Genomic DNA, 27,621 nt, shown 5'->3' with positions numbered 1-27,621 from the left:
AACCAGTACTCCTTTTTAATCAGAAATACCAGCTGAACACTATCAGAGCTTTCTGGGACGCTCAACAGATCATGAAGGGAAAAATGGCCAACTAATGGTTAGGATTCCACTAAATTTACTATTTCTTCATTGTTTTCTTAAGCAGTCCATTTAGTTAAGAGGAAACAATATCAGTTCTCAGTTCTGGAGCTAAGTACCGTTGGCATGCTCCTCTGTATTACTTTGTTTTATAGGGCTTGGCTCAGCCTCACGAGCAAGTGCTAGGTGAGTACCTTGAGCAGTATCATACTGAAGATGACACTGGCAATGTCTAGAGAGATTTCCTTCCTGCTTCCATTTATATTATGGCTATGGAAGAAGTGTGCGTTCTGGCTGTATTTCTCTCCCTGGCGATCCCCTGTGAGACATGGAACTACTCTCTAGTTCCCATCTATGCTTGGGTCTGATTTGTATTCCAATTTTTTAGAGAAATATCTTTAATCATAAAGACTAAACCAGTTTTTATTCATTTTCTTGGTTTGTTTTGTTTTGAAATGGAAGAGACTAGCTAGAACTTGATGGCATCTGCCCAACAGAGATTGCTACGCTCTGAATGATTCAGAGGGCGGACATTTCATGTCATGGCTTGTAATTCTTTTTGACTGCATGATGAGTCAAGGAAGTTCATCTTAGGTATGAATCTGCAGCATGTATTAATCAAGTATATCTACTGTAAGTGAATCTGTTAGTCTCAGCAGGATAAGCAGTTACCAGTTAACCCATACAGCCAAAACCAGGACAGAAGCAAACAAGGAAAGTGCTTGAATTGCAGCTTGATAACTTTTATCAATCTCTGCATATTTTAAGCTTAGAGTAAGCCAGTGGCTTTTTTGCCATGATATACAAAATTTAGCATCCATTTGAAATTTTAGGTTGGGAAAAATAGCAAATCAAAGACCAAGCCAATACTTTTGTCTAATGACATATCCTAATCTTTCTGAAGTGGGCTGAAATCACAGACTTCTTGTTTATACTGTGTTTAAGTAATAAACCATTATATACAGTATTCATCACTTAATATACACATATACATCGAAAGAATGTTATTGCATATGTATCTATATTCAAGTGCAAGAAAAAAATGATACAGAGGATAATACTGAAAAACCCTGACATCATACATTGTTGATCTCAGAAACAGAAAATTAAAGAAACTTTATAATACTTGCTTTGACTGGCCACATCATTAACTTCAGTGAGGTTATTATTATTTAAAAATAAACTTTGATACTCAATGTCTAGCATTCCTTTTAGATAGTATGGAACGTAAGTAATTTCTGATTTCCCAATAACAAAATAAATTATTGAAAGCAAATTCTCAACGTACCTACACAGACTCTGAATAGCAAAAAAAACCAAACCCAAAACCCAAAACCAATTTTCCTCAATCAATGACCATATATTTCTATCAAAAAGCCAAAAAGGCTTTGATAAGTGAACTCACCATAATCTACACCAAGTTTAGCGCTCTGTTGGCTCAAGATAGGAAGATGTAACATGTAGATATAGTGACAAGTGTCAACAAATGAAAAACATACTAATAAATTCCTTAAAAGAAAGCTCAGAGATGTATTACCCTGTTCCTGAGCTAACAAGACAGGTGAAAGAAAAGCTGAATTAATTTTAAAATGTCTTAGAGTCAGATTGTCTCAAAATGCTCCATGGAAAAACACTTTGATAAAAATAAAAAATCCAAGAGTTTATTTTTACTCTTCTCTCCAAATCAAATGTCTGAACTTCAAACGTCAGTACCAAATTATATCCATCTGATGTACAAATCTGTCCCTGGGTTAGACTAAAATTTTGCAGAATTAAAATCTTGTTGTTTTTTTTTTAATTGGTTTTGGTGTTTTGTTTTTAACCTGAAATACAAAACATGGCCCTAATGTTTGTCCAAATGCAGTTAGTTTGAAAACTGGAAACTCAACTGTCTGTCCACAGACAACTAGCTAGCTAGACAGAATGGGTTGAAAAGAAACAACATTCAACATAATTGCTCTTACAAGCAGAAACACATAGGATAAATTCAGATGTGCTCTGTAGTCATTATTCAAATATCAATATGTTTTGTGCTAGACAAGCATCTGTCAAATATACTTGAGTCTTCTTTGAGTCAATTCCTATAAGTGAATTAATTATCTTTAAACTGTCCTTCCAGATCTACTTTCTTTAATTTTGTGTTTAATAATGCCAAATTCTATATACTTTTTTTTTGCTGTAGACACTTCAGAAATAAACACAAGGTATAATTAATATCATCAATTTGACGGCATCTGCTTTATAAACTCCACAGTTCATTTAAATATCAAAGGATAATGCATTCTGCTTAAAAAACTAAGAAAGGAGATTTTTTTTCTTCTTTTAAGTTTCAATAAAAATATTTCTTTCATGGGGGTATTACATATATAAACTTTTACCTGAGACGACTAGTTATGAGCCACTGAAACCAGTAACTCTGAACTTCTCAAGCTTAATTAAAATACAGCTAATATAATAATATTCTGTGGATTGTCTAACACAAACAGAGCAATTAAGTACCCACACCCTCACTGTAACTTTTCACATATTGAGCAAGTCCTACCAATCACAGTGAGATAGTTCAGGATAGTTCATGTTAATGAATAAACATAAGACTCATACTCAAAATTTGGTGAACTATTTTGCCATGAACTGATTAATTTACTATTACTTTGCTGATACATCACTACTTTTGATTTATATTGGTAAGTGATAGCTTAAACCTTTCCAGCTATAGTATCAAAAAAAAAACAAGACAAAGAAAAACAGAATGAGCACAAAATGTTCTCTGATTTGTTCTCTGGTATCATAAACACTTAGTAACATTTAAAATGTTCTGCAATCTCTGCTTTCTATTATAGTTCCAGAATCCACTAAAAAATCCTTGCATAATTGTTCTTAAGGATTATAAAAGGACTACATTTAAAAACATAACCAAACTTTAAATAAATAGAAAAACCACAAAAGAAAGAAAAGCTTTTCAAAGTAATCAATAAGTAGTTTCAAGATGTAATATTCTGGTGATTCTTAAATAGCAGGTTCCCATACGGTTTTAGTATTCCATAATGTAGAAAACTGAAAAAATCACAGCAGTCTTTTGAAAGCACAGATCAACTATTCAAGCTAAGTTAAGAAGAGCATGCAATTCATGAATATGGTTCATTACCATGGTTACAAGCTTTCAGCACAGGCCGCTGTGTGGTTGGACTGAGATTTTGTGGTATGTCTGCAAAAACAAAGAGACAATGGCAATAAACCAATCTTTGAAAGTTATTGGAGTGTTGTGACATTACTAAGAAGAATTATTTAGAAGTTAGATATTTCTAGGAGTAAAGTGACACTTATATACCAGTGAAATAATTTGACTGACTTATGGGGCAAGATGACTTTTACTTCCCCCATTCAACTATAAACTCTAAAAAGTTAAAGGATATGTGGCTGTATCGAAGAGTCTTGTCATAATAATCAGGCTATGCTAAATTCAGTAGATTAATCTCCAAAGTGCTTCTGACATCAGTAAAACAGCCTGAACATCTCTGAAAGCTGTCATTGCAAGAAAGAATTAAACCCAATAGTGTTTAAGTTCTAGAGTACCGGACCCATAATGCTTTTAACTTTCTCTGGAAAATAAAACTAAAACAGAATATTCACCTTTAGACCTTGGTGTCCTTTTCCTTCGGTCTCGAAAAGCTGCACCTGATTGCAAGGCCTCCAACAGGCTATCCATCACTCCAGTTTCCTCACCTTCTGCAAAGGAGGGAAAAGGAACCCTCTAGGTTACCATAGCAATATCAAAGCATAAATAATAGTAACAATAAACAACAACAATAGAAGATATTAATGGTATTATTAAAACTATTTATTTCAAACTTAGACCAGGGTTTTAACATTCACAAATTGCTCTCTTGCAATTAATCACAACAGATTTGGTCTTCTGTATATTGAACTAGGCCAAATTTTACTCCATTCATTTCACATTCCTCTTTCTCTATACTGAGAGTCAGCACAGTTTTAAGTGAAATGTCATTTCACTCATATTTTCATTTCAGTACCCTTTTGCAACTGCAAATAATCAGTTTCATGTCAGCTTTCAAGAGATGTCCCTTAAATGATTTGCTATATTAGACAAGACATCAGTTATTGTTATAAAAAGTTGAAATTGTTTCTCAGGAAGAAGCTGAGTGAACAATACTGGAGTGGATAGGATACAGAGTGATATCCATAGGTAGCTTTAATCAAAAGCCATTTTCCCTTCATATTTAACAACCTCTGGCCAATATTAAATAATTGATGTAGTTCAGGAAAATTCTACTCATTGTATTACACATGTATGTATAATATCCCCTGAAAGAATTATGAATGTTACTGTGAGATTATAATTAAACACAAGCATTAAATGCCCTACTTTTATTTCCTCAAATAAACACATTAGAAAATGTTAAATTTTTGAACCTTGTTAACCCCTTGTGTCTATACCTGGGAGGACGAAGAACACAATGACAGGGATTTACTATGAGATGAAAAATCACTGCAGAGGAATAAAGAATTACATGACAGAAATCTCATTATGTCTCACAGGGCAAAACTCCGTAGGTCAACACACATCTTGGATACAGTCAGACACATCATATGATTCTGCAGTTGTTGCCAACAGTGAGTAGTCAAATCAGGATCTAAACTAGCTCATGGATATAATGAGATGCCATGACACTAATATAAGGAATTCTGAAAGTGCTGGACTACAAGTAAGGAGGCAAGACAACCTTCTAGACCTCAATATGGGGGAAAATTCTTATGGGAAATGTTACCTTCCAATACTATTTCTATTTGTTTCCCTCTTTTAAATAAATTCCACCTTTCAAAAAGCTTTAAAGAATTCTAGTATCTTTCTAAAGTAAGTGGTTTCAAGGACAACACAAATAATTCAGACACAAAAAGCTCAAAGTTGCAGAGAGGAAGGTCTGGCAAAGCACCGTCAAATCAGCTTGCGCTGAATCATGAATATGATGTTCTACAAACAACATTTTAGCTTTCATTATTCTACCGCTAAGTCAAGAGTTGAATCTAATTTGGCTTCTGAGAACCTTAAACCTGGATATTTAAAAGCAGAAGAGGAAAACGTAACAAAAAGAGGCACAAGATTTTGGGAACAGAGATATGCAAATAATTTTATTATTTTCTTTTAAAATAATTTCTTGTCTCATAATTTGAGCTTTCCTGTCCACAAATTAAAGAAAAATGTCCTTCAAATATAACTTAAAGTCACATAGTGGTAATCTCCTCACGAAATAATATGAGTTTATATATTCAAAAATGCTACAGAAATACACATATAAACATATGTAAACCTCACAGCAGATGCTCCCTAACATTGACTCAAATTTAAATTAGCTTTTCATAACCCTTTTTGTCATTTTCTCTATTACACCAGCAACTACTTTATTATTTACAGAAGGCCCAAAATAGGTTATTTTAAAATCTGATTTTGTGCAATTGTAGTATAAATTGCATTTAGTTAGCACTTCTGTTCCTTTTGCTTGCATTTTTACCCATTCTTTAATTTCTACTAATTTTACATTTATATTTGTGTTTAGAAAGTGATTTTGTTTTAATTTTTAGAATTTCCTAAAAAATATGCTCTAAGGAGAACCCTCTTCCTTCCTTGTAGCATTTGATTTCCTGCTCTCCCAAGATGCTGGTCCTCGAAACAACAAAACTATAATCTCAGAAAACTCTTAGAATCATGGAATCATTTTGGTTGGAAGAGACCTTTAAGATCATCAAGTCCAACCATTAGCCTAGCACTGCCAAGTCCAACCACTACACTATGTTCCTAAGCACCACATCTACATGTCTTTTAAATACCTCCAGGGATGGTGACTCAACCACTTCCCTGGGCAGCCTGTTCCAATGACTGAGAGCCCTTTCAGGGAAGAATTTTTTCCTCATATCCAATCTAAACCTCCCCTGGCACAACTCAAGGCCATTTCCTCTTCTTCCACTTGTTACCAACAAGAAGAGACCAACATCCACCTGGCTGCAACCTCCTTCAGGTAGCTGTAGACAGGGACAAGGTCTTGCCTCAGCCTCCTTTTCTCCAGGCTAAACAACCCCAGTTCCCTCAGCTGCTCCTCGTAAGACTTGTACTCTAGAACCTTCACCAGCTTTGTTGCCTTTCTTTGGTCTTTCTTGTAGTGAGGGGCCCAAAACTGAACACAGCACTTGAGGTGCAGCCCCACCAGTGCCGAGTACAGGGGGACAATCACTTCCCTAGTCCTGCTGGCCACACTATGTCTGATACAGGCCAGGATGCTGTTGGCCTTCTTAGCCACCTGGGCACACTGCTGGCTCATATTCAGACAGCTGTTGACCAACACCCCCAGGCCCTTTTCAGCCCAGCATCTTTCCAGCCACTCTTCCCCATGCCCATAGTGTTGCATGGTGTTGCAGTGACCCAAGTGCGGGACCTGGCACTGAGCCTTGCTGAACCCCATACAGCTGGCCTTGGCCCATTGATCCAGCCTGTCCAGATCCCTCTATAGAGCCTTCCCATGCTCCAGCAGATCAACACTCCTGCACAACTTAGTGTCATCTGCAAACTTACCAAGAGGGCACTCGGTCCCCTCGTCCACATCAGTGATAAAGATCTTAAACAGAACTGGCCCCAATACTGAGCCCTGGGGAATCCCACTTGTGACCAGCCGCCAACTGCATTTAACTCCATTCACCACAACTCTTTGGGCCCGGCCATCCAGGCAGTTTTTTACCCAGGGATCAGTAACCCTTAGTTCGCTTTTCTCTATACTCTGTACTACCAGACTAGTCAACTTAACAACCTTACACAAAAGAGCTATACAATAAAAGAAATAAGGGAAAATTAACAAATAGTTTATAATTTTGCATAACATTTAAGTACATTTATTTTCTGTATAACACATGGTAGATATAAAATAAACACAAAGACTGAAATATAGATTTTATTTTTCTTTCTCTTGCTTTGCATTTGGTATAACATGCTTTATTATACTGAAGTTTGGTCCCATGACTAATGGACTATAAGAGCTATTAATACAGTTTGGAACATACCTTACAAAAAATTAATCAGGTTATGTATTCAGATTCCTGAGTGTTAGGGTTTTTTTTGTTTTGTGGTGGGGCAGGTTTTTGGGTTGGGTTTTTTTTGTTTGTTTGCTTCGTTTGATTTTTTTAACTGTCCTTTCTCCATCTGATGTCATACAATTCTTTAAAATACTTATGTCTGGAATGAAAACACTCAGTCAATAGTTTCAAACCAAAGTGATGCTTGAGGAAATTTTGAGGCCAAGCCATTAGTTATATTATGGTACATGGATGTCAGAGTACAGTTTATAAGCATTTTAGGTAACAGTAATTCAAAAAAGATTGAATAATATCACAGTCCCCAAAATGATACCATAAACATTTATGGAAAAATGTTCATAAGCTTTGTTTTAGGAAGTAGGAATAACAGAAGAAAAATTTCAATCCTGTTTCAGCATGTCATCTCTTTCCTTTTAAGCCTATTCAAGACTACTATGGATTTCATAGTTATTTCAAAAACTTAAACAGTTTTCAGTAGAAAAAAATCCTGGTGCATAATCTGCTATACTATAAAAAGACCCATCAAATAAATTACAAAAAAGATTTTAAATAATGGAATAGAAATACTGCAAAACCACAGCTTTTTGTAGCATAGCTGTAACATATTTATGAGTAGTATCTGTTTTTCATACTTATCTGAAATATGCTGTAGTCATAAACTGGATTATAGATTAGTGCTTCCATTGACATGCAAAACAGTTAACAGTAGAATAAATGGAGTATACAGAAACTTCAATTAAAAAAATCCTCAATTAGTTAGGATGTAATGAAAAAGTTAACCACTGCAAATAAAAATATTCATAGTTAATAATCTATGTACTCAAAACATGCAGAAAGTCTGGTTTTCAAATTCCTATACCTTCTGTAAGGTTCCAAATTCTGGTTTTTGATGCCTATGTCAAGAGTTGACTGTGACATCTTCTATGAGGTTACACAGCTAGCTATTAAAATCCGTAATACCTATAATACTGTCCAAGATTACATGATGGAAAGTTTAAGAAATGAAAGTGTACCATACAGTATTTTAGAAATCTTTTGAATTGCTCTGGGAGAACTGCATACAACATTGCTACAGTGATAGTATAAGAGTTGCAAATATTGTTCAATATTAATACTTCCTATGAGACCTTTAAATCGGCTTTCACAAGCTGCTGCAGACTGCTGTCACCAGTCCCAACTGGCTTCCTAATTAGTCAAGTGTATCAATCTTTTGACATCCTAGAACTAGTAGTTCCAGTTGGCTTGCAGATAGATACATAACCCACAATAATTCCTTTGAGAAATATACCCTTTTATGATCTAAATGATCTCTTTTCCTTCAATTGCAGAATAGGAGATTTAAATACTTTTTAATATCATACCTAATTAAAACTCATACAACTGTCTTTTAAATACCATCTAAAGCAGAAGTAAACTTGCCAAAATAGCTGGTAAGTTTTGCCCTTGACATTTCAGTACCAATTCAGATATAAACTACCTAATTTCATAATTACATCTTTAAAAATGTTAAGAATATTAGAGACCCTTCTCCTTTAGTGCGCTGAGTATCACAAGCTTTACAGTACAACTTTAACATGTCTTATGATGATAGGAACAGATACTGCAGTTCGTAATGACTCCTGCATTTTATGTACTTATTAAGGAACAAATGATATATACCAGAATTCCAGGAGCAGTACTCCACTGACATGATAGAATCACAAATATCATTAGCAATATGGTTTTAAAATAAGGAGTAGTGCAATAAAATCATTTTGTGTGCTGGTTCCGGCTGAGCTGGAGTTAGTTTTCCCCCCAGCAGCCCTCACAGTGCTGTGCTGTGCATTGGTAGCCAGCAAGGTGTTGGTAACACACCGGGGTTTTGGCTGCTGCTGAGCAGTGCTGGCACAGCACCAAGGCTGTCTCTATGACATTTCTCCCCCCCTCACCAGTAGGCTGGGGGGGGGCAAGATCTTGGGACGAAACACAGCCAGGACAGCTGACCCAAACTGACCAAAGGGATGTTCCATACTGTATGACGTCTGCTCAGCAATAAGGAGCTGAGAGATAGGGGGAGGAAGTGGGGGGCATTCGTTATTTATGATGTTTGCCTTCCAGAGCAACCACTGTGCGTACTGAAGCCCTGCTTCCCGGGAAGTGGCTGGACATCGCCTGCTAATGGGAAGTAGAGAATTAATCTTTTGTTTTCCTTTGCTTCCACACATGGCCTTTTGCTTTTGCTTTATTAAACTGCCTTTATCTTGACCCAGAAGGGGTTTTTTTCCATCTTATTTTCTCCTCCTACCCCTGTCCTGCTGAGGAGGGTAGTGATAGAGCGGCTTGGTAGGCACCTGGCATCCAGCCAGGGTCAACCCACCACACTCTGGATGAAAAAATATTTCATTTTTACAGTTCCCCTGCATCTGTCCAATATAAACTAAAATATCACACTCAACACTAGGACTCCAGAAGTTCAATTTACCAGAAGAAAAACATATAATAATAATATGTCTATTTCCTCTTTCAGTCTTTCAAGGAATCAAAGCTTTATTCAGCTACTCCCCTAAAAAAAAAAAAAGTTTGGTTTTTTTTAATGAAGGAAATACTAAAGACCTTCAGAAAAAAAACAACCAAGAATTCTTTAGCATGGTTTCTGTTGATGTTGCCTACTCTGTGCACTTAAGAGATTTATCTACAAGGACATCGACTGTCATTTTCCACTGGGATCTATTTATGCCTTGCAATTACATACAGGTTTTTGTTACACTGTAGGTAATGGTAAGGATCAGCTCCTAAAGCCAACCTCTGAATACTAAGCCTCATCTGAAATAAAAACTGCAGAATTTGGACAAATGTATACATTAAAAATAGGCCTCAATATTTCATAGCTGTAAAAGAAGGAAAAAGGTGCAAAATCTCAAGGGCTACTCATCAAGTTATCTGAATTAGCAAAGACTTTAATTATCTTTATATCATCTTCGAAGTAACTCAAGCTTTGATATAATTTAAAAACAAACTTGGAGTGCTGAAGCTATTGGATTTGTTTTTCTTGTTTGAAGAATTAAGTCCTGGTCTCACAATTCAATAATTACCAGAATGAATATCTTTTTATTCTTGTTTGACTAGAATACAAACTAGTTTTTTTTCCTCTTGAGGTCAGGATATAATTCAGGTTGGATATACTGTACCCAGTTTTTGATCGAGTAAAATTTAATCCCTTTGCAGCCTTCCTCCAGGTTTAGCTACATCATGTCTTGTGCCATAATGTACACAAATTTCTGAGGCAAGTGAATACCAGGCTTGGGATAATGACAGCAGAGATTTTGCCAGACTATTCACTCAAGGCAAAAAAGGAGAAAAAGACAGACACATCTTTTAATTTTGTTAATGTTGTATCCCTACTTTCCATACATCATAACAAGTCCTGTATATTTGTTTGTACATTGATTGATTTTGACTAGTACAGCCTACAAAGCAATGCTCAGCTGACTAAAGGTCTCCATCTGAGTAAAAATTGAAGGACCATTCTCTGAACAATGTCACAAGAGAAAAGCTTTAGCAACAGTATAGTGTTGAGTGACTTAAGCTCCAGGAAGCAGAACAGCAGATCACAGAGGGAAATAATTTAAGCCATCAGTGCTGGAGTGAGGTCCAATGTTTTGGAAGTGGTTCCATCTTTTCAGTTTGAGAGTCTCAGACAGCCAGATTCAGCCTTACATATAAACAGGTCAGGAAACTTTTTGAAGGCTCTTATATTGTCAACATAAAAATACAAAACAATCTTAAAGTCCAGAGAAGGGAAGGTTTCAAAATGTTTAACAATGTGACTGCCTAAACTGGGACTTTTCACTCCAGTGAAATTCAGATACAATCTTTCAAAGAAATTGTGGGTGGATGTTAAGGGTATCTTTGTCTAGAAAATGTGCATCATATACAGACTTCAACTTGAACTTGCTCTAAGGCTTTTTCTGGTAAAAGCCATAGCACCGATCAGATAATCTTCATTGACAGGTGAGTGAAGAAATACATGGCTATCAGTTCGAGTTTCAGTAATGGTACAGGGACTAGAGCTGTGACTTGTAGCATAACACAGGTTCCTTTGACCCTGATCAAGTCTTGCAAGAGCCTTGTTACATTACAGTGACGAAAAGAAAATTTCCAATGTGCAGATGCAAAGCAGAAATAGCCGCCAAGCATGTCTTGGATGGATTGGCTAAAAAGACAGTTCCTTTTAGATTTAGAAAGTGTTAAATCCAACTTCAGCCAGAAATATCACCATTCACTTGTCTTTCCTCAGCAGCGACTTCAGGTGAGAGAGACATACCAGCCCTTCCCAAAAACAAAATACATGTATTTATCTCACAGGAATCACATAAACAGTCTAGTCTAGAATCAGAAGAGCTACATTTCTTACTGATGCCCAACACAAAGTAGTAAGCCTTTGCTAGTGCTTCAGAGCCCTTGGCAAGTGTACTATAAAAACGTATGATTCCCCATAGTGACTGACGCACCTATTCCATAAATCTTCTAGCTGAGGAGAGTGGGTTTTATGCCATTTTGTTTGCTCTTGCTGAAACTGTTCCATTGGTGATTTGTCATAAACTGTTTTTATGGTACAGAAATAGATAGATTTTGACTCTGAGCATATGAATGAAAGTGTGCCCCAAGTTCCAAAGAGCTCAAAACAAGTGAAATGTAAACTAATGCATCCTTCATGAATTCTGAAAGACAGCTGCCCCTTTCAAATCAGTTGTTGAATTTAAGATTGGTAACTACACCAATTTAACTTGCACAAGATCACATACCACAAAAACCAAAAGGTAAAGTGTGGTTTTAGAGGTGGTTCTGCACCACAGAGATAGAAAAATACTTCGGTGATGTGAGGTACCTATCTTACCTATTTCTGCCTCTCAGCTGGATTAGAATTTCCCAGTTAAGTAATGGGACTGATAATGAAATCATCTTAATATTGAACTTTATAATAAAAATGTATAGATTTCTTATGTCCATCGTAAGTCTACAAATTGCATTCTTTCTGCAACAACAGAAGAAAGCCACTGTAAACTCACTTTCCACAGAGATTATCCAGGATCATTTATATTGATTCCAGATCCTGTAAGAGTTTGCCAGAGCAAGCTTTTCTGAGAGAGATCCCAAAAAAGTTTTCATGAGGTAAATTTGACTTATAATAGAATAAACAAAATGCCAAGCCTCTGAAATGGTGTACCCCAGGACTTGATACTGGTGCCAATATTTGTAACATCTTCCTTCGTGATTTGGATGATGGGACAGAGTGCACCCTGAGCAAGTTTGCATGTGGTGCAAAATTCAGAGTATCGGTTGACACACCAGATGGTTGTGCTGCCATTCAGAAGGACCTTGACCAGTTGAAGAAATGGGTAGACAGGAGACTGAATGAAGTTCAACAAAAGACCTGCATGTGGTGAGGCATAACCCCAAACACCAGCACAGGTGGTGGCCAACTGGCTGGAAAGAAGCTTTTTCAAAAAAAAGGAGGGGATTCTGGTGGACAATGTTGACCATGAGTCAGTATTGTGCCTTTGTGGCAAAGACTACCAAAGAAAAGCATTGCTAGTAGGTCAAGAGAGGTCATTCTTCCTCTCTGCTCAGCACTGGTGAGACATATCTGCAGTGCTGGGTCCAGGTCCAGGCTCCCTGGTACAAGGAAGACACAAACACATCCAAACAAAGTCAGTCAAGATGATGAAAGGAAATGGAGTATCTCTGACATGAGAACATGCTGAGAGAGCTGGACTGTTCAGCCTGGAGAAGATAAGGCTCAGGGGAATCTTTTCAATATATATAAATACCTGATGGGGGACTGGGTGGGGTGTAAAGATAACTGAGCCAGACTCATCTCAGAGGTGCCCAGAGACAGGATAAGAGGCACTGCACACAAATTGAATACTAGAAAACTGGATTTAAACAGAAGACTTTTTTTTTCCTCTTGAGAGTGGTCAAACACTAGAACAGGTTATCCATCTACAATGGAAACTCTAAACATGGCTACAACGAAAGAGAGGTTACCTTTCCACTAAGTCCACAGAAACAGTAACTAACAGTCTGAAGATGAAATGATTTATCTGCATACACAGCTACTCTCTCATCAACTCAAAAATACAGGATATTCTAAGTAATGCATTATATATCGCATTACCTGATAATATTTTTAAAAATCCAGTTTAAAGACACAATCTTCTTGTAGCCCTTTTTTCTATTCACTAGGGATATTGTGCCTTTTTAGTGGAAAAATAAACCTGCTAAACTAAGCAGAATGTTAATTTTTAGTTACATATATTTAACCACTCGTAACTAAAACAGACCAACCTTATGCAGTTATCTAAGATTAAGATTTGATAGGACAGCTAATAGTGAGAACCATCAGCTACATATCAAGAAATCAGTCAATAAATTTTACTGTTAATGAATATTTTTGTTGTTTTCTTTACACATCACAGCTCCAACTCCAAAGACACTGACAAGAATGCAACCATTCTGTTTTTCAGAAAACCTAGTATTTTCATCAGTGTTGTTTGATGGGGGGGGGGGGAATAATCTGTAATTGAGACATATCTATTACAATTTCATTTAGAAAGCAGTTAGAACCACTCTAGTAGCATTCTTAACTGAACATAGCTTCTTATAAGAATATATGGAGCTGAATATAATATACGTGTGTGGGTGTGTATGAACATCTTGTCTCTTGGTTACCGTGTGCCTCTGAAGGAGTTCATTGAGCACAGGGAAAGACATTACTATTTCCACTCAAATTTATAAACAACCAATAAATCAGAAAACATACACAATGATCACTCATACTGACAGTTGTGCTACAGAGATGAGGGGCTGAAGGAAATTTAAAAGTTACAAAATTTCTCATTAGTGGAGTGATAAAGTTCTGACTGGATTACATGACTGAGCTTAATCAAAGGAAAGCTTCTGGACAGCTTTGGGTGGGTGAGACCTTTTTTGTTTGGGTGGCTTTAAGTGCACAAGAATACCCAGGAGGGTCAGATCAAAGGTCCACCTAGCCCTGCATCCTTTGTGCACGAGTAGCCAATAGCAACCATCTATAAAAAGGACAGAATAAATATGTAATGACATTTCTAGAATGGTCTCTTGGACTCCAGCAGTTTGTGATTCAAAGACTTTGTACTTGCATTTAGTAGCTTTCAATGGATAGAAGCTGCCAGAGAAATCAAGTAACTTCTGTCAGCAAGCTTCAGAGCAAGAATATTTTGGTATGCAGTAACAAGACTGTACTTCTGTACAACCACTGAGGTATTGCCGAGTGAAGATAAGCGTCATAGTGAACAGCATAGAAATAGAAGCAGCAGCAGACTCAGTTGAAGGAAAAGTCGAAGACATGACCTTCTCTTCTGCTAGCTTTGCAACAATGACAGAGGAGGTTCTTGGCTCTTTTACAACCTTGGACTAAGGAAAGTAAAAATAAAGCATACCCTCCAATGCTTTGGTAAGGATATTTATTTCTCCCCTCCTCTGCAACTTGAAAGAAGAAACTTTTGATGATTCAGAAAAAAAACCAGAAAGAATTAAAGCATTTACACATAGCAGGAGTGAGAGTTTAAAAAGGACTCTGATGTCTACCTCTTTATGGAGGAGATGTGAGGCAGTATTTGGAGTAGGCAATGCTTACTCAAACCAAAACTTACCATCTGCATAAATGTTAGAGCTCTTAATCCCAAAGAAGGTTCCAGAGATTGTAATTTTTTTCTTCTTGGTAATGCCATTTTAAGTTTGCAGCATTCTTTCCAACATTTGTTTAGAAATTTTACTGCTACAACATAAATGACAAGTCTTATGAGAATATTTATCTACAGACATCACTTTAATGACCCTTAATTTTTTTCAGCAGTTCTGTTTGTTTTGACTATTTCTCTCTCCCAAATACAGCTGCTATTTATTTTTTTCAGGGGCTTTGTGTAAACCTCAATTTCATAAATGCCTTTCAGCTACTATCTCCAAAGGTTCCACTTCTAAGTAAAGTTTTCAGAAAGAAAAATAATTGTTTCTTCTAAACATCTTGTTCTTTTGGAGCTACTACTTAGTACAAACAAATAGCAGCTGCTGCATTCTGAGCCCATGGGTTGCCAACAAGTGCATGAACTATACCTCCATGCTTCAGAAAATTTAGCACCTTTGAGATCTTGTTAGAACATGACTTGCGACTATTAGTTGTTGGGTTTCAATTAATATACATTCAGATCAGTTCTAGTTTTTTTGCACTAAAAACATCCAATTCTCTGAACATCCTACAGTGTGAGACTTGATCAGGTTTTGCTGTATCTCATCTTTTGTTGTGGCTTCTACAGATGTATCACACATTGTTTCTCAGGCCAAACTTTTTTTGTAACTGAACATACCTGCATTTTATCATTCTCCGTATCATTTTCAATTACAAATGTGACAATTATTCTTGAGGGAACATCTGTTCTCAGTAATTTATCCAGATTTATACTTTACTGTGAAAAACAATACAATTGCAGCTGAAAAACAACCTCCATACTTAGTGACATATCAGGTGACATCTCCTTTCTGGTGGATTTGTGGTCAATGTCTGTCACAACTTGTTCCTCATATATAGCACTTTTTTTTCCTTTTTTTTTTTTTTTTTTAACGGGCATTAAGCAAAATTAGATCTACTCTGTGAGCTTGTCATGGGCTGTCAACTGTTCACTAAGTATTGAGTATGAATAAGTACTGAGTAGGCAACTCTATAAGGTCCCACAGTTCTTTCTGCTCATTGCTGTTTAACATAAGAGGAAGAAGTTACACTCCTCACAGTTACGGAACAGATTTGCTCCCCACTGGCCTCATAATAAACGTGATCCTTAAGAATAAGTTTAAAAAACAAAAAATGACCTCAGGAGTCCTCTGGGTGAAGAAGGTCCAATTTGAGGTTAAGTGGAGGCAGTCATGGGACAACTGGAAAGAGTATCAGCACGAGGGAGGAACAGAGATGAACGGAGCACTTGAAGTTCTAAAAAGGGAAACTCCCTAGAGAAGAGAGCCCCTACACAGAAGAATTGTTGGATATTCCTATTATACCCTCAGGATTTCTTTGTATATAGCATCATCAGATCTTTTATAAGTTTATTTATCACAGTAAATTTAGTTGTACAAAACATATACCTAAATCTATTGCCAAAATCTAGCAATAAACCTACTATTGTGTAAAACTTGTGTTTTTCAGGCAAGTAGCCCAGTAGACATTTTAAAACAAGTTATTAACATATGTTAGAAATGACTGATGTCATCTGAGTTGTAATGGAACATGAGCAGATTTTTATAATCTGCAACATTTCTGGTCCTTCAGTCCCCTCAGAGGAAAGGAATACTACTAAGAAGCATTGATTTTCCCCTCCCAGTGAGAAGAAATTAATAAAATGGAGGCCTTACGAACTTGAGCTAGACAGGGAAAATAGGGTCTTTGAGGCTACCTACTAATATAAGTAGGTTTGGGGATTTTTTAAGTTATTTCAAAGGTAAGCATTTTATCTGTTGGAATCTGAATTTTTATTCCTAATTATGTTTACTATTGTCGTTGCTTAAACTGTCAGTTCTGGGATCCATGGTGTCCTTTTATTTTGCAGAAGACTAAAGAACTAATGAAAATATTCATATTGCACAACTTAGCAGACAGCAATAAAGTAGTAAATGTTTGAAGAACCAAAACCTAAAACACTCTTACCAAGTTTGTGAGACATGAATGTTTTTTTCCAAAACCAGATAAACAATCTAAAACCTCTGCAAAAATAAGTACTGCAAAATTGACTGCAAATATGGTCGTAACCATCTAAATGAACTGACGAACGTGGATTTAAAACTAGTTAGTTGTGATAAAAGTGAAACTGAGTAACATAATTGAAAACAAACTAATATTCTAGACTGGAAATAAGATGTTTAAGACATCATTTTGGCATCACTTCACTGCTTTTGCGTAAGAAAGGGCAGCCTTCGTAAATAACCACTGATTAAAGTGGCTTGTTACTTAAATAGTATTCAAAGTAAGACACAATGAAGATGCCACAATGATGGAGTTCTCAATTATATTACAATAAATTTAGCTGTTGTTATCACAGTTATAGAACTCTTTACACTGTGATAAGATCAAAATAATTGATTGGTGTGCTTTCTACTGAGAATCTGAACAGCATGAGAAAGTATGTATCTGAATGTTAATAGCATGCAGACAAGTGTCATTTACATAAAGATCCCCTTCTACTGGCTATTTACCATTGGAACGATAGTATGTGATAGTTTGAACTGACTTCACAGAAGCAAGTAAAGCAATCTTATTGACAAAGCATCTCATGATGCATCTCACTATGTATCCCAGAGAGTATTTAGAGGACAGATTTTATTATCATAAATTTGAAAATACCAAATATCATTCACCGCTTAGACATTGAAAATTTTTACTCAGTTCCACATACTTTTCAAGTTAGGATGGAGCTAAAAGGAAAATATGCAGCTGATATTTTTCTTACGTAAACTTAAGACTCTCAGCCTTTTGTATCAGTGAATCGTTTGGACACATAAGTGTTGCTATCTAAGATGTAAAGTAGAGACTGAGAATTTTAGCAAATTACAATTTAGAAGGATCTAAATCTGACATTGGCTTCAGGTCCAAATCTCCAAAAAGCACTTGCAAGAGACTAAGTCAAACAATTCCATATAATAACAAAAGTCTATGGTCTTACTAGCAGAGGTTCAAATTTGCATTATAAAGCCTACCTAAAATTTTAAGTTTTTCTGAAAGATGCTGTACTGTATATTCATAAACCACTACACATTTCACAATCTATAGAACATTGATATAAATATTTATATCTGAAATAGAAAAAAATCAAACTGAAAACTTAATGAAGCTTTATCACATAGTACACATATTTACCTAATTTTAGAAAATGACCACATCAACAGTGAACTTGGTGTAACAGTATTTTAAAGGTAGTCTGATGCAGAGGTATGGATGACAGTGTAAACTGTAATCTAAATGGCTGTCACCTGTATATCAAAGGCACAACATAAGCTAAGAAAGACTATTACAGTTTGTGAGAAGGCTGGTATATTTTAGGATCACCTTGGATCTCATGTTTGCAGTAAATGTCAGTTATTAGTGATGAAATTATTGTTTTCACCCAGAAGGAATTCCTTCACCCCCACCAAAGCTAAAAATCAGGAGCTACCATAATTCCAGACTAATATTCCTTATGGATTAATAGGATCTACGTATTGCTAGTCAAACCTGGTATAATACAGTCCAAATGTGCTATATGCAACTTATTGACTCAGCTCACATATTAGGTAGATATTAATAAAATCTATATTTTGGTACATATTTAAGATCTTAAGTTTTTGTGAATGTAAAAAAAGTCAGCAATACCACCCAAATAGCAAAAAAACTTTTGCAGTATTATGTAGGTCACTTTTATGTGAAGAAATGAATCACTCTTTCCTCCACCTTAGGCAGCTGAAGGTGGCACCATAGGTAACAAACCCCTTCTCTTCAAATAACTTCCAAAAGCAGATGAAAGCTGAAGAAATCCAAACAAAAAGGACTTCAAGAACAAAGGAGAATCTAGGAGAGGTTAAATGTCTGTGTTGTAAATGAGACCAATGGTTAACAAAACAAGCTTAGGATGATGATATAAATCCTGTTTAAGCATCGGATAGCAGCTCAGGCCTTGAAAGGTACGGGCACAGGCAGAAAGCAGAATCTCCAGAACTAGTCACTAATGGTCAACTAACGGTCACTGAAAAAACCCCACAACCTCAAGCACTGGGAAAAGGCTGCTTTTACATTAAGAAGAGAAGCAGCAGTTAAGCAAGGGAAAAATGTCCAGTTGAAGGCACTGCTGTGGCCTGGGAAATTAACACCCCCTGAAGGATTTTGCATTGTGTAATCAAGACGAGGGTCGGGAACTGTCTAGAAACTAAACCATTTTATAAAAGGATAAGATCCCAACCTGGGTGTGGGGAAGGGAAGAAAAGATGGTAGAGAAGTAAAAAAATACCCACTTCCCTTGCAGAAGACCTCTAAAGTTTCAACATGTCATCTTGTCAACTACCATCACTGGTAGTCATCATTGCCAACTCTACAGTATCAGCTCCATGGGATTTCATATCCACATCAAATTTAGGACACAGATGTTAAGGACTGACTGCTTTGAATATGTAGTGGTAGTGATTAATAGTAAGAACTAATCTGTAGTGATAATCATAGAATCATTTAGGTTGGAAAAGACCTTTAAGATCATCAAGTCCAACCATCTTGTGGCTTTCCAGTACCTGAAGGGGCCTACAGGAAAGATGGTGAGGGACTGTTTATGAGGGAGTGTAGCGACAGGACAAGGGATAATGGGTTTAAGCTGAAGAAGGATCGATTTAGATTAGATGTTAGAAAGAAATTCTTTATTGTGAGGGTGGTGAGGCACTAGAACAGGTTGCCCAGACAGGTTGTGGAGGCCCCATCCCTGGAAGTGTTTAAGACCAGGCTGGATGGGGCTTTGGGCAATGTGGTCTAGTGGAGAGTGTCCCTGCCCACAGCAGGGGGTTTGGAACTAGATGATCTTTGAGGTCCCTTCCAACCCTAACCATTCGATGATTCTATGATTCCCCTAGCACTTCCAAGTGCAGCCACTAAACCATGTCCCTAAGCACCGCATCTACACGTTTTATAAATATCTCCAGACATGGTGACTCAATCACTTCTCTGGGCAGCCTGTTCCAATGCTTGACAACCCTTTCAGTGAAGAATTTTTTCCTAAATAATGATAAATAATGCATAAGACTACATTATTAGCACAACCAGTGCTGTTAATGATTGTCAGTCCAGCAAAGTAGGGTTGTTTTCTTTTTTTTTCCTTTTCCTGTTGTTTTGGCTGTTTAAAAAAAGTTTAAGAGAAATAGTTAAACAAGTCTCAAGTACCATATAAGCACAGTGATACACAGGCATCCCTAACCTTCAAGTAATTTTCAGTTAAAAAGCAATATTACTGAAAAATGAAGAGTGGAGATGTACAGTACACTATGATCTGTTCACTGTTAAAAGAAAAAAAAATCTTGAAGAACCAGTTAGTACATATAATCTAATCTTTTCTCTTCTTCAAGTATGCACCTGCTTGAATCCCAGAAAATAATTTCTGGGATGGTGACATCAATGAGTTTTCAGCTACTTCATTCAAGCAATAATTGAAATAATGTTTCTACAAATCCAACATCTGATCAAGTCACCATATAAAGAAATGATATGCAGCAAAAATCAGTTACTCCACCGTCACACTTCAGGTAAAAGTGTTTTGATATTTCGACAGGGGGAGGACCTTGTTAGAAATTTGTCAGGAAGATCAGATGTAAACATGTTGTGACTGATTTACAGATGCTTAATGAGAAGACAGCTTTTCAATGAACTAGTTATAGCTAGGGGAAAAAAAAAAGAGGAGAAAAAAAGGAAAAAATAATTTTTGAACATCCATGTTACTCTTCCATCAGAATCAGAGTAACATTATGCCTCTTCAATTAGTAAATACATTTACAATCAGACTGCTAAAAAAAAAACCTTTCATATTGTTGTTCCTGTCCTTCCTGACAAACAAATCTACCACAGGTACTTTCCACTCCCAGAATCTGGGTTTTCTAAAAGACTTTTAAAATCTTGTTGCAAACAAGCACAAGAAACCTTACAAGGAGCTCTCCAGAACAAAAAAATCTCATCAGTGGCCAATTTAGTGAATACCAGACTGAAGATATTTATAGCTTCAGGTGATCCTAACATCATCTTTTCCCATCTGCTGCTGTTTAGATCATTCATTCCAGACTGAACCTTAAGTGGCTGCTAACAAGAGCAAGAAACCTCTTTCTGTACACTTACATGATTTAATAAAAAAACCAAGCTACTAAGAGACAAAGCAGCTATTTACTCAATGACCTAGCTGATCTGTAGGTGACCAGTAAGTAGTTCCCCGCTACGCTGGCTGAAGAAGTAGGTTTAACTATCAGAGGCCTGCATACACATGCAGGTGTATTAGTCAGAAGTCTGCAACATTGGCACCTGTATTCTGGAAAACCTGAACATGACATTATGAATAACAGGACTTGAGAGGAGCTTTAATTTCCCCTGAAAGACTATAAATTTTCTATCCAAAGCACTATCAGACATACATACAACATGTCTGAGAGAAGAATACCTAATGTCTTTTGAAACACTTCCAACCACACATGAATACAGATACCAGTTTTACCCCTAGTCTTCTGCAGCCTCCTCTGTCTTCTGTGAGCTTTAAAAAGATTGTCACTGGTACTTTTCTGATTAGGTCTTGAATTTACTTCTAAAGAATTAGAAATTCTGTGTTCAGAGGGCAGTCGCCTGGTTTCCCATCTTAAGAGAAAGCTTTAGTCTCGCACCTCAAGACATGGATGTTCTCATGAAAATAAATCAAAGACTTGCGGTCTGAAGAGTCTCTGAAACTAAACACACCTACTCTGGCTATTAGTGAAACGTGGAAGAGACAGATAATCATTTATGCCAAAGGTGCCGACCAGGGTTTGAGTGGGGAACTGTTTAACAAGATCTGCTCAGAAAAAAAATGAGAGTTGCTCATGATAATTTACACAGTAAGTCATGTATCATTCTGAAGGATTCCAGAAGCTCAGTCTGGGATAAAATATAGCAGTATAGAGGATCATCAGACATCTTTTTTAGTAACAGAGAACTCACAGTGTCTGCTGTCTCTTTTGGTACAAAAGACAACACAGCATAAATGAGTAACTTTCGAAACGCATGGCTGAAGTTTCTTTCAAGGTGTTTCAATAGGGACCTATTGAAATAACAATTGACTTACTCAAAGAAAAATCCAGAGTACTTCAGGAAGGGCTTATTCTCATGAAAGAACAAAATTGAATATGTAACTTTCGTTAAAAGAAATAAAATGGCTTTGTGATTTGGAAAATGTCAGTTCTCAGGTAATGTAAGGAGTTCTGAGCGTAACTGGACTTACACTTGGTCACACGAGGTTCAATATATTCCATTGGAAAAAGATGAAGCAGCATTACAAGTTCTAAAATAGCTTGACAAGAACAGGTAATTAGAGAAGCTCATTAACAAAACAAAATTTAAGAACCTCTTTGCTGTAAAGTTTAATTGGTGAAAATCATTCATTTATTCAGTCTTTTCTCATAGCACATTAAGATAATGAAAAAATAGCAGCTTTACTTCCAGTAAAACGCTAGGCAAAATACTTACCTGTTTTCATTTCTAACAAGCGCTTTTTCTTTTGTTGCCTCTCTTGTTTTTCTTTTTCTGCTTTCTCCTTAGCTATTTTAGCACGTCTCTGTTTTTCTTCTGCTTCCCTTCTTCTCATATTCTCCTTTACTGCTTGCTATGAAAAAGTAATATAGAGTTCCATTAAAACTGAAGTCTCAGCGAAAACAAAGCTGAAGCTTAAAAACAAAGAAAAAAGCTTTAAAATCACATCTCCTAACTAACCTTAATTTATCAAGCCAAATAAATATTTTACATTCCATATTTAGTACACTTTATTCAGAAGACTAAGCAATTTCAGAATAAATACAATAAAAGCATACTAATTGCCCCCAAATGGGGATTATAAATTCAGCAAGAAATACATCTTAAGAATACACACATTAATGTCGGAAGAACTCAAAATATCTAAACCACCTGGTTTTACAAAACTGTATGTATGTTACTATTTGTATTTCAAGAATAGTTTCAACATTTATTCTTTCTCATGCTGCCACTATACCAAGCAAAAGAAGGCTTCTTAGGTGATTTAGCTGTGCATATTTCTTATTCTTATCCACATATGCATTACTTCACTGGGTTTATAAATTCTTGTCTTCTGGTTAATACCAGTACAACATTGTTTATTTTGAATTATAAATAAAAACTCCAAAGCTTCCAATGAAGCCAAAACAGAATTATGAGTTTCAGAGTTTTTAGATCATTATTTTGCATATTCAGACATTAAGCAAAAAAACCTGTGTCGCATTCAATAATTTTTTAACACAGCTATTTTAGGATTACCTTTTCCTTATTTTAGTGTTAGTTACGTACACTGATAAATTCGCAGCACTCAACTCTGGCTTGCATTAAATGTAAAGTTCCGTGCACCTATTCTTCATTGTGGAAAGTTTCTCTTTTGAGAACGCAGTTACACACAAAATCTGATCTTTCACAATAGATCAAACTGTCCCTCCTACAAAATGTCTAATATCTTCACAAGTTCCGAGGCAGAGGCTGCACATTTGCAGGGATAATTAATGTGTCATGTTGTTTTTCGTGCAAACATGTCCAGCCTGGACTCAGAAAAAAATGTCAGAATGGATTGAAGAGTACTATAAAGCACAGATGAACGTGGATTACAGCAATATTTGCAAGGGCACTGTTTGTAGCATCACTGCAATAGATAGTGACCAAAGGAAGGGAAAAAAAAATAAATACATAAATCTTGTGAGGAAATACCTGTCTTTGATAACTGAAGAAGAATAAGCTTTCAATCATGAAAAATGACAATGAAATGGACTTTTTAAACAAAGCAAAACTGTACGTCCACAGTATCTTCTCCAGTTACCTTTGTCAATTTTCTTGATACTGGGGGAGGAGGGGAGAAGCTTAGTACATAATGCTAAAATTCTGGGCTGAATTAATTTTAACAAATTATTTGCTGATTTTCAGATTGGGCATTCTGTAAAATAAACTGCTGGGCAAAACTCAAATGGGACTCAAGCACAAGTACAATTTTGGCAGAAATTACACACTTTCCGTACAGAGTGACCATGGAAATTTCTACTTTGCATCTACTTTTTCTCCCAAAGTAATACCACTAGGACTCAGCCTCAGCCTGCAGTCATCCAAATGTAGGTGTCTATTCCTTTCTAATCATGCTGAGCAACTGGGTTTGATTCAGTAGTTCACACCTCATATCCCGTGCAAATTGGATGCTCTGGAGTATCACAGCTTGCCTCCAGCCTTTCTCTAGCAGGACACTGGTCTTCCCTAAGTTCTGTGTCATAACTTAAAATTTCTGGCTGATGATGTCCTGGAAACCATTTAAGAAACCCCTCCAGGATACTAGGCACTTCTGTTGTTAGGTGTCCTTTGAGATATCAGGTAGACAACTCTCCAAATTCCACTAAGTGTATTGAGTATGCATGTCCCTTGACTAGAACACAAGATTAGACACTCAAACTCACATAAAGATGCCAACATTAGAGGTCTATGCCCTACAGCCAAATCCTATCCTACGTTCTGTGTGTTTTCAACACAAACCATAGGTGTCCAAAGTTCTGCAAAATGTTTATACCAAGAATTGTCACAAACTTGACTGAGACAAACACGTATTTGTGTTTCACACTTGGCATTTCAAAGATTGAACGTCTTAACACTTCTTTGCTCAAAAGGACTGAAAAGTTAGATATGGTCTGACCGCATCTGCTATATACAAGCAGCACTGTATTCAGCATAGGGCACAGTATGCCAAGTTAAGTCTCAGACAAATTATAAAACTATATGCCTTTTGTATACCATGCCAATGGCTAGAGTTTCCGAGATGGAGGCATTCTTGAGTTCTCTCTTGTGCTTTCCAGGACCGTTTCTGATTTTTATTCAAGTATTTGCATAATAAAAAAGAAAATACTCTAGAGTTTACGGAACAAACTCTTACTTAGTTGCTGCTTTTCTGGTTCTTGAAGTCATGTTTCTGTTGCAGAGCAACCTAGTGTTAATAGGAGCAAGGGGTTTCTATAGTCCTATGATTAGTGCTCTGTCTTGGACATACGAGTTGTTGACTGAAAGCCTCTTCCGTCCCTCTCCTACAACTGCGGGAAAATTCTAACCATTAGACAAACACAGGAAGATAAAAGACTTCAATTGCTTCACCTTATTTCAGAAAGCTGTGCTTCCGAGGAAAAGAATGAGCCTGTTAGCAGTACCTCTGATGCTGTGAAAGCACTAAAGGAGGTTAACAGAGATGTTGGAAATCTAAGATGTTCTGCTGACAGTACCAGGAATTTAGCTTCAGGAGTTAAAGCACTGACAGTAAGGTGCTTCATCCATTTTTTGGATCTGGCCAACTAACTGGGCTCTAGATTTGGTGCTCAGAGTGCGTGATTAATAGCTGTTACAGCCATCAAATAACACTGAAGTACAAAGTGCAGTCCCAAGTTAGCTATGAACCTGAAGTCTACAGCTCCAGATTTAAACATGTTTTTTAAACATTTTAAACATTTTCATTAATTGAGAACAAACAAACAAAAAAACCCCATTATAAGTAGATGAGTACTGTATGTAATTATCAACTTTTCTTGACAGCAAGGATGATTGAACACTTTCCCACACCTAGTGGTGACTTAAGTAGTCTTTTAGTTTCTGACTTTTTAAGAATCCAATGATTTTTCAGCACTAAATTTAAAAGTCTTTTGAGCTAAGTTTCCTAGGATGCCAGCCACCTTCATTTCCTGTCAGTAATCAAGACCAACGCTAAGCAATTCTGAAAATCAGACCCCAGGTGTCTCATGCTAGGTATCTCAAAAATCTTTTCCAGAAAGTCTCAAAACTGACTAGCTACTCAATATTTTGTTTAGTGTCATTGAATGATAAGGGGTTTCATGCCTTATCTATACACCTTTTTCATATAGCCTTCAAACTGTGCTCTGCAAGACAGAATTATTAATTTTCCTCAAGGTTTCTTCTATCATGCTCATCAATAATATCTAACTGTTTTGAAGCATTAATTAATCTATCTTTGTAACACTGCTGTGAAGCAGGGGTTAGTATCAGTGCAAATTTTACAGACACAGAAAAGAAATATGGGGAGATTAAGGTAAAGCACCACCACTTCTTTAAGTCTCCAATTCAAGATGAACCTATGCATTTAGAATTCTTATTCTACAGCATTTAAATGGGAGACGTGCTTTAAACATCAGAAATGAAAGTAATACAACTATTTCATAATATTTAGCAATTTTAAAGTCAGACTCCTGAGTTTCAAATTAGGCACTGATCAAGTTAGGAAAATATAATCAATGCTCGTGTTGAAAAATCTGGCATATGTAACTTGCCAAGCAACATTATTCTGACTGAAGACTGTGCCTTCTAGGTTTTTAGCTGTTAAACTCTGAAGTAGCAGGGGCTTGGTAATATTTACATGTTCCAATATGTTTGCTAAATATGGGTTCCATTTTAAGTCCTTTCCGCAAACTAGATGGAGTTAGGTATTTCAAACCCTTTCTCAATACCTACAAAAGTATTTTCCCCTATCTACACCCTTAGATATGTCTAAAATCATTAATAAAACCCCAAAACCAACCAACCAAGCAAAATCAAACAAGACTGGGAAACATGCAAGCAACTTAAGTGTGTTGCAATGCTAAGCATCAGGCTGCCATGAGTAGAAGATGGTAAAATGACTATTTGAATCTTTCTATAGATCAGTAGGCATGAGTTGGATCACTGCTCCAGATTTTGTCACAAAACTCATGCCCAGATAACATCCCTGCAGGAGGGCAGCCAGTAAGTTAAGCTATGTAGTCATAGGTAGCCAGATGTGACACAAGTCACCTTTTCCAAGTTATCCAAATTAAAAAATTCATACACAACTGGGGACATGCCTTCATATCCTTCCATTTCTTCATTGAGAAAAAGAGTTGCTTACCAGCCAAGTGTTCAGAATCCAAGAGAAAAAACTATTTTTGCAAAGAAAACATAAAAAAGCAAAACAAAAACCCAAAACAAAATTGGAAAATAACCGCAACCTCCACACAAAATCAACAACCTCCCCCTGCCCCCCTAACTTTACCAATCTGAGCGTAGTTATAAATCACCAAGATAGCAATCGTCACTAATCCTAAATAAGAGCTCTATAAAAATATTTTGAGCTTATATAGTTATCAGCTTTCCCAAAGTTGTTTGGTTATTTTAAATGGAGCGATATACCAGTCTTGAATATGTGTTCTGAAGCATATCATCAAGTTACTCGTCCTTCTTCCAGAAGAACTACATTGACAATGGTAATAGAATCCGTAGTACTTTGGAGAACATCTGAATGTCCTGAAGTTTGCCAAGATGACTCTTTATAGTCATATATAATCAGCTCCAAGCTTATAAAGAAATACCCTGGTGAGAAATTTCTATCTCACTTTTTAGAAAGATCTTTTGTTAAAACTCTTAAATCACATTTTGGTAGAATTGAAAAAAAAAAAAGAAAAAAAACCCCAAAAAATAACAAGAACCCCTATTATTAAAATTTGTAAGCATAATGAAAATGCATTTGGACCCCAAAAATACCTGAAGAAAAATAAAATTAATTTCCAAAATAGCTCGAGCTTTTATCATGAGCTAGTATATGTGAACATTTGTATACATTATTCAGATGCTGCCCTATGATACAAGGACAGAGCTAA

The 27,621-nt window shown here is 36.4% G+C and overlaps 1 protein-coding gene across 2 annotated transcripts in view; it reads right to left on the bottom strand.

Moving 5' to 3' along the window:
- The window catches only part of DIAPH3 (diaphanous related formin 3), a 257,984-nt gene that overhangs the window by 62,170 nt on the left and 168,193 nt on the right, over nucleotides 1–27,621 (bottom strand). For both annotated transcript variants that reach the window (XM_075741732.1, XM_075741731.1), the window contains 3 exons: nucleotides 22,445–22,580; nucleotides 3,709–3,804; nucleotides 3,224–3,283 (listed from right to left, as the gene is read on the bottom strand). In XM_075741732.1, the coding sequence (XP_075597847.1) occupies nucleotides 3,224–3,283; nucleotides 3,709–3,804; nucleotides 22,445–22,580 (292 nt within the window). The remainder of the gene's footprint in view (nucleotides 1–3,223; nucleotides 3,284–3,708; nucleotides 3,805–22,444; nucleotides 22,581–27,621) is intronic.

This window comes from Balearica regulorum, chromosome 1 (genome assembly GCF_011004875.1).
Source record: "Balearica regulorum gibbericeps isolate bBalReg1 chromosome 1, bBalReg1.pri, whole genome shotgun sequence".
NCBI classification, from domain to species: domain Eukaryota; kingdom Metazoa; phylum Chordata; class Aves; order Gruiformes; family Gruidae; genus Balearica; species Balearica regulorum.
This window is presented reverse-complemented; position numbering and strand designations above follow the sequence as displayed.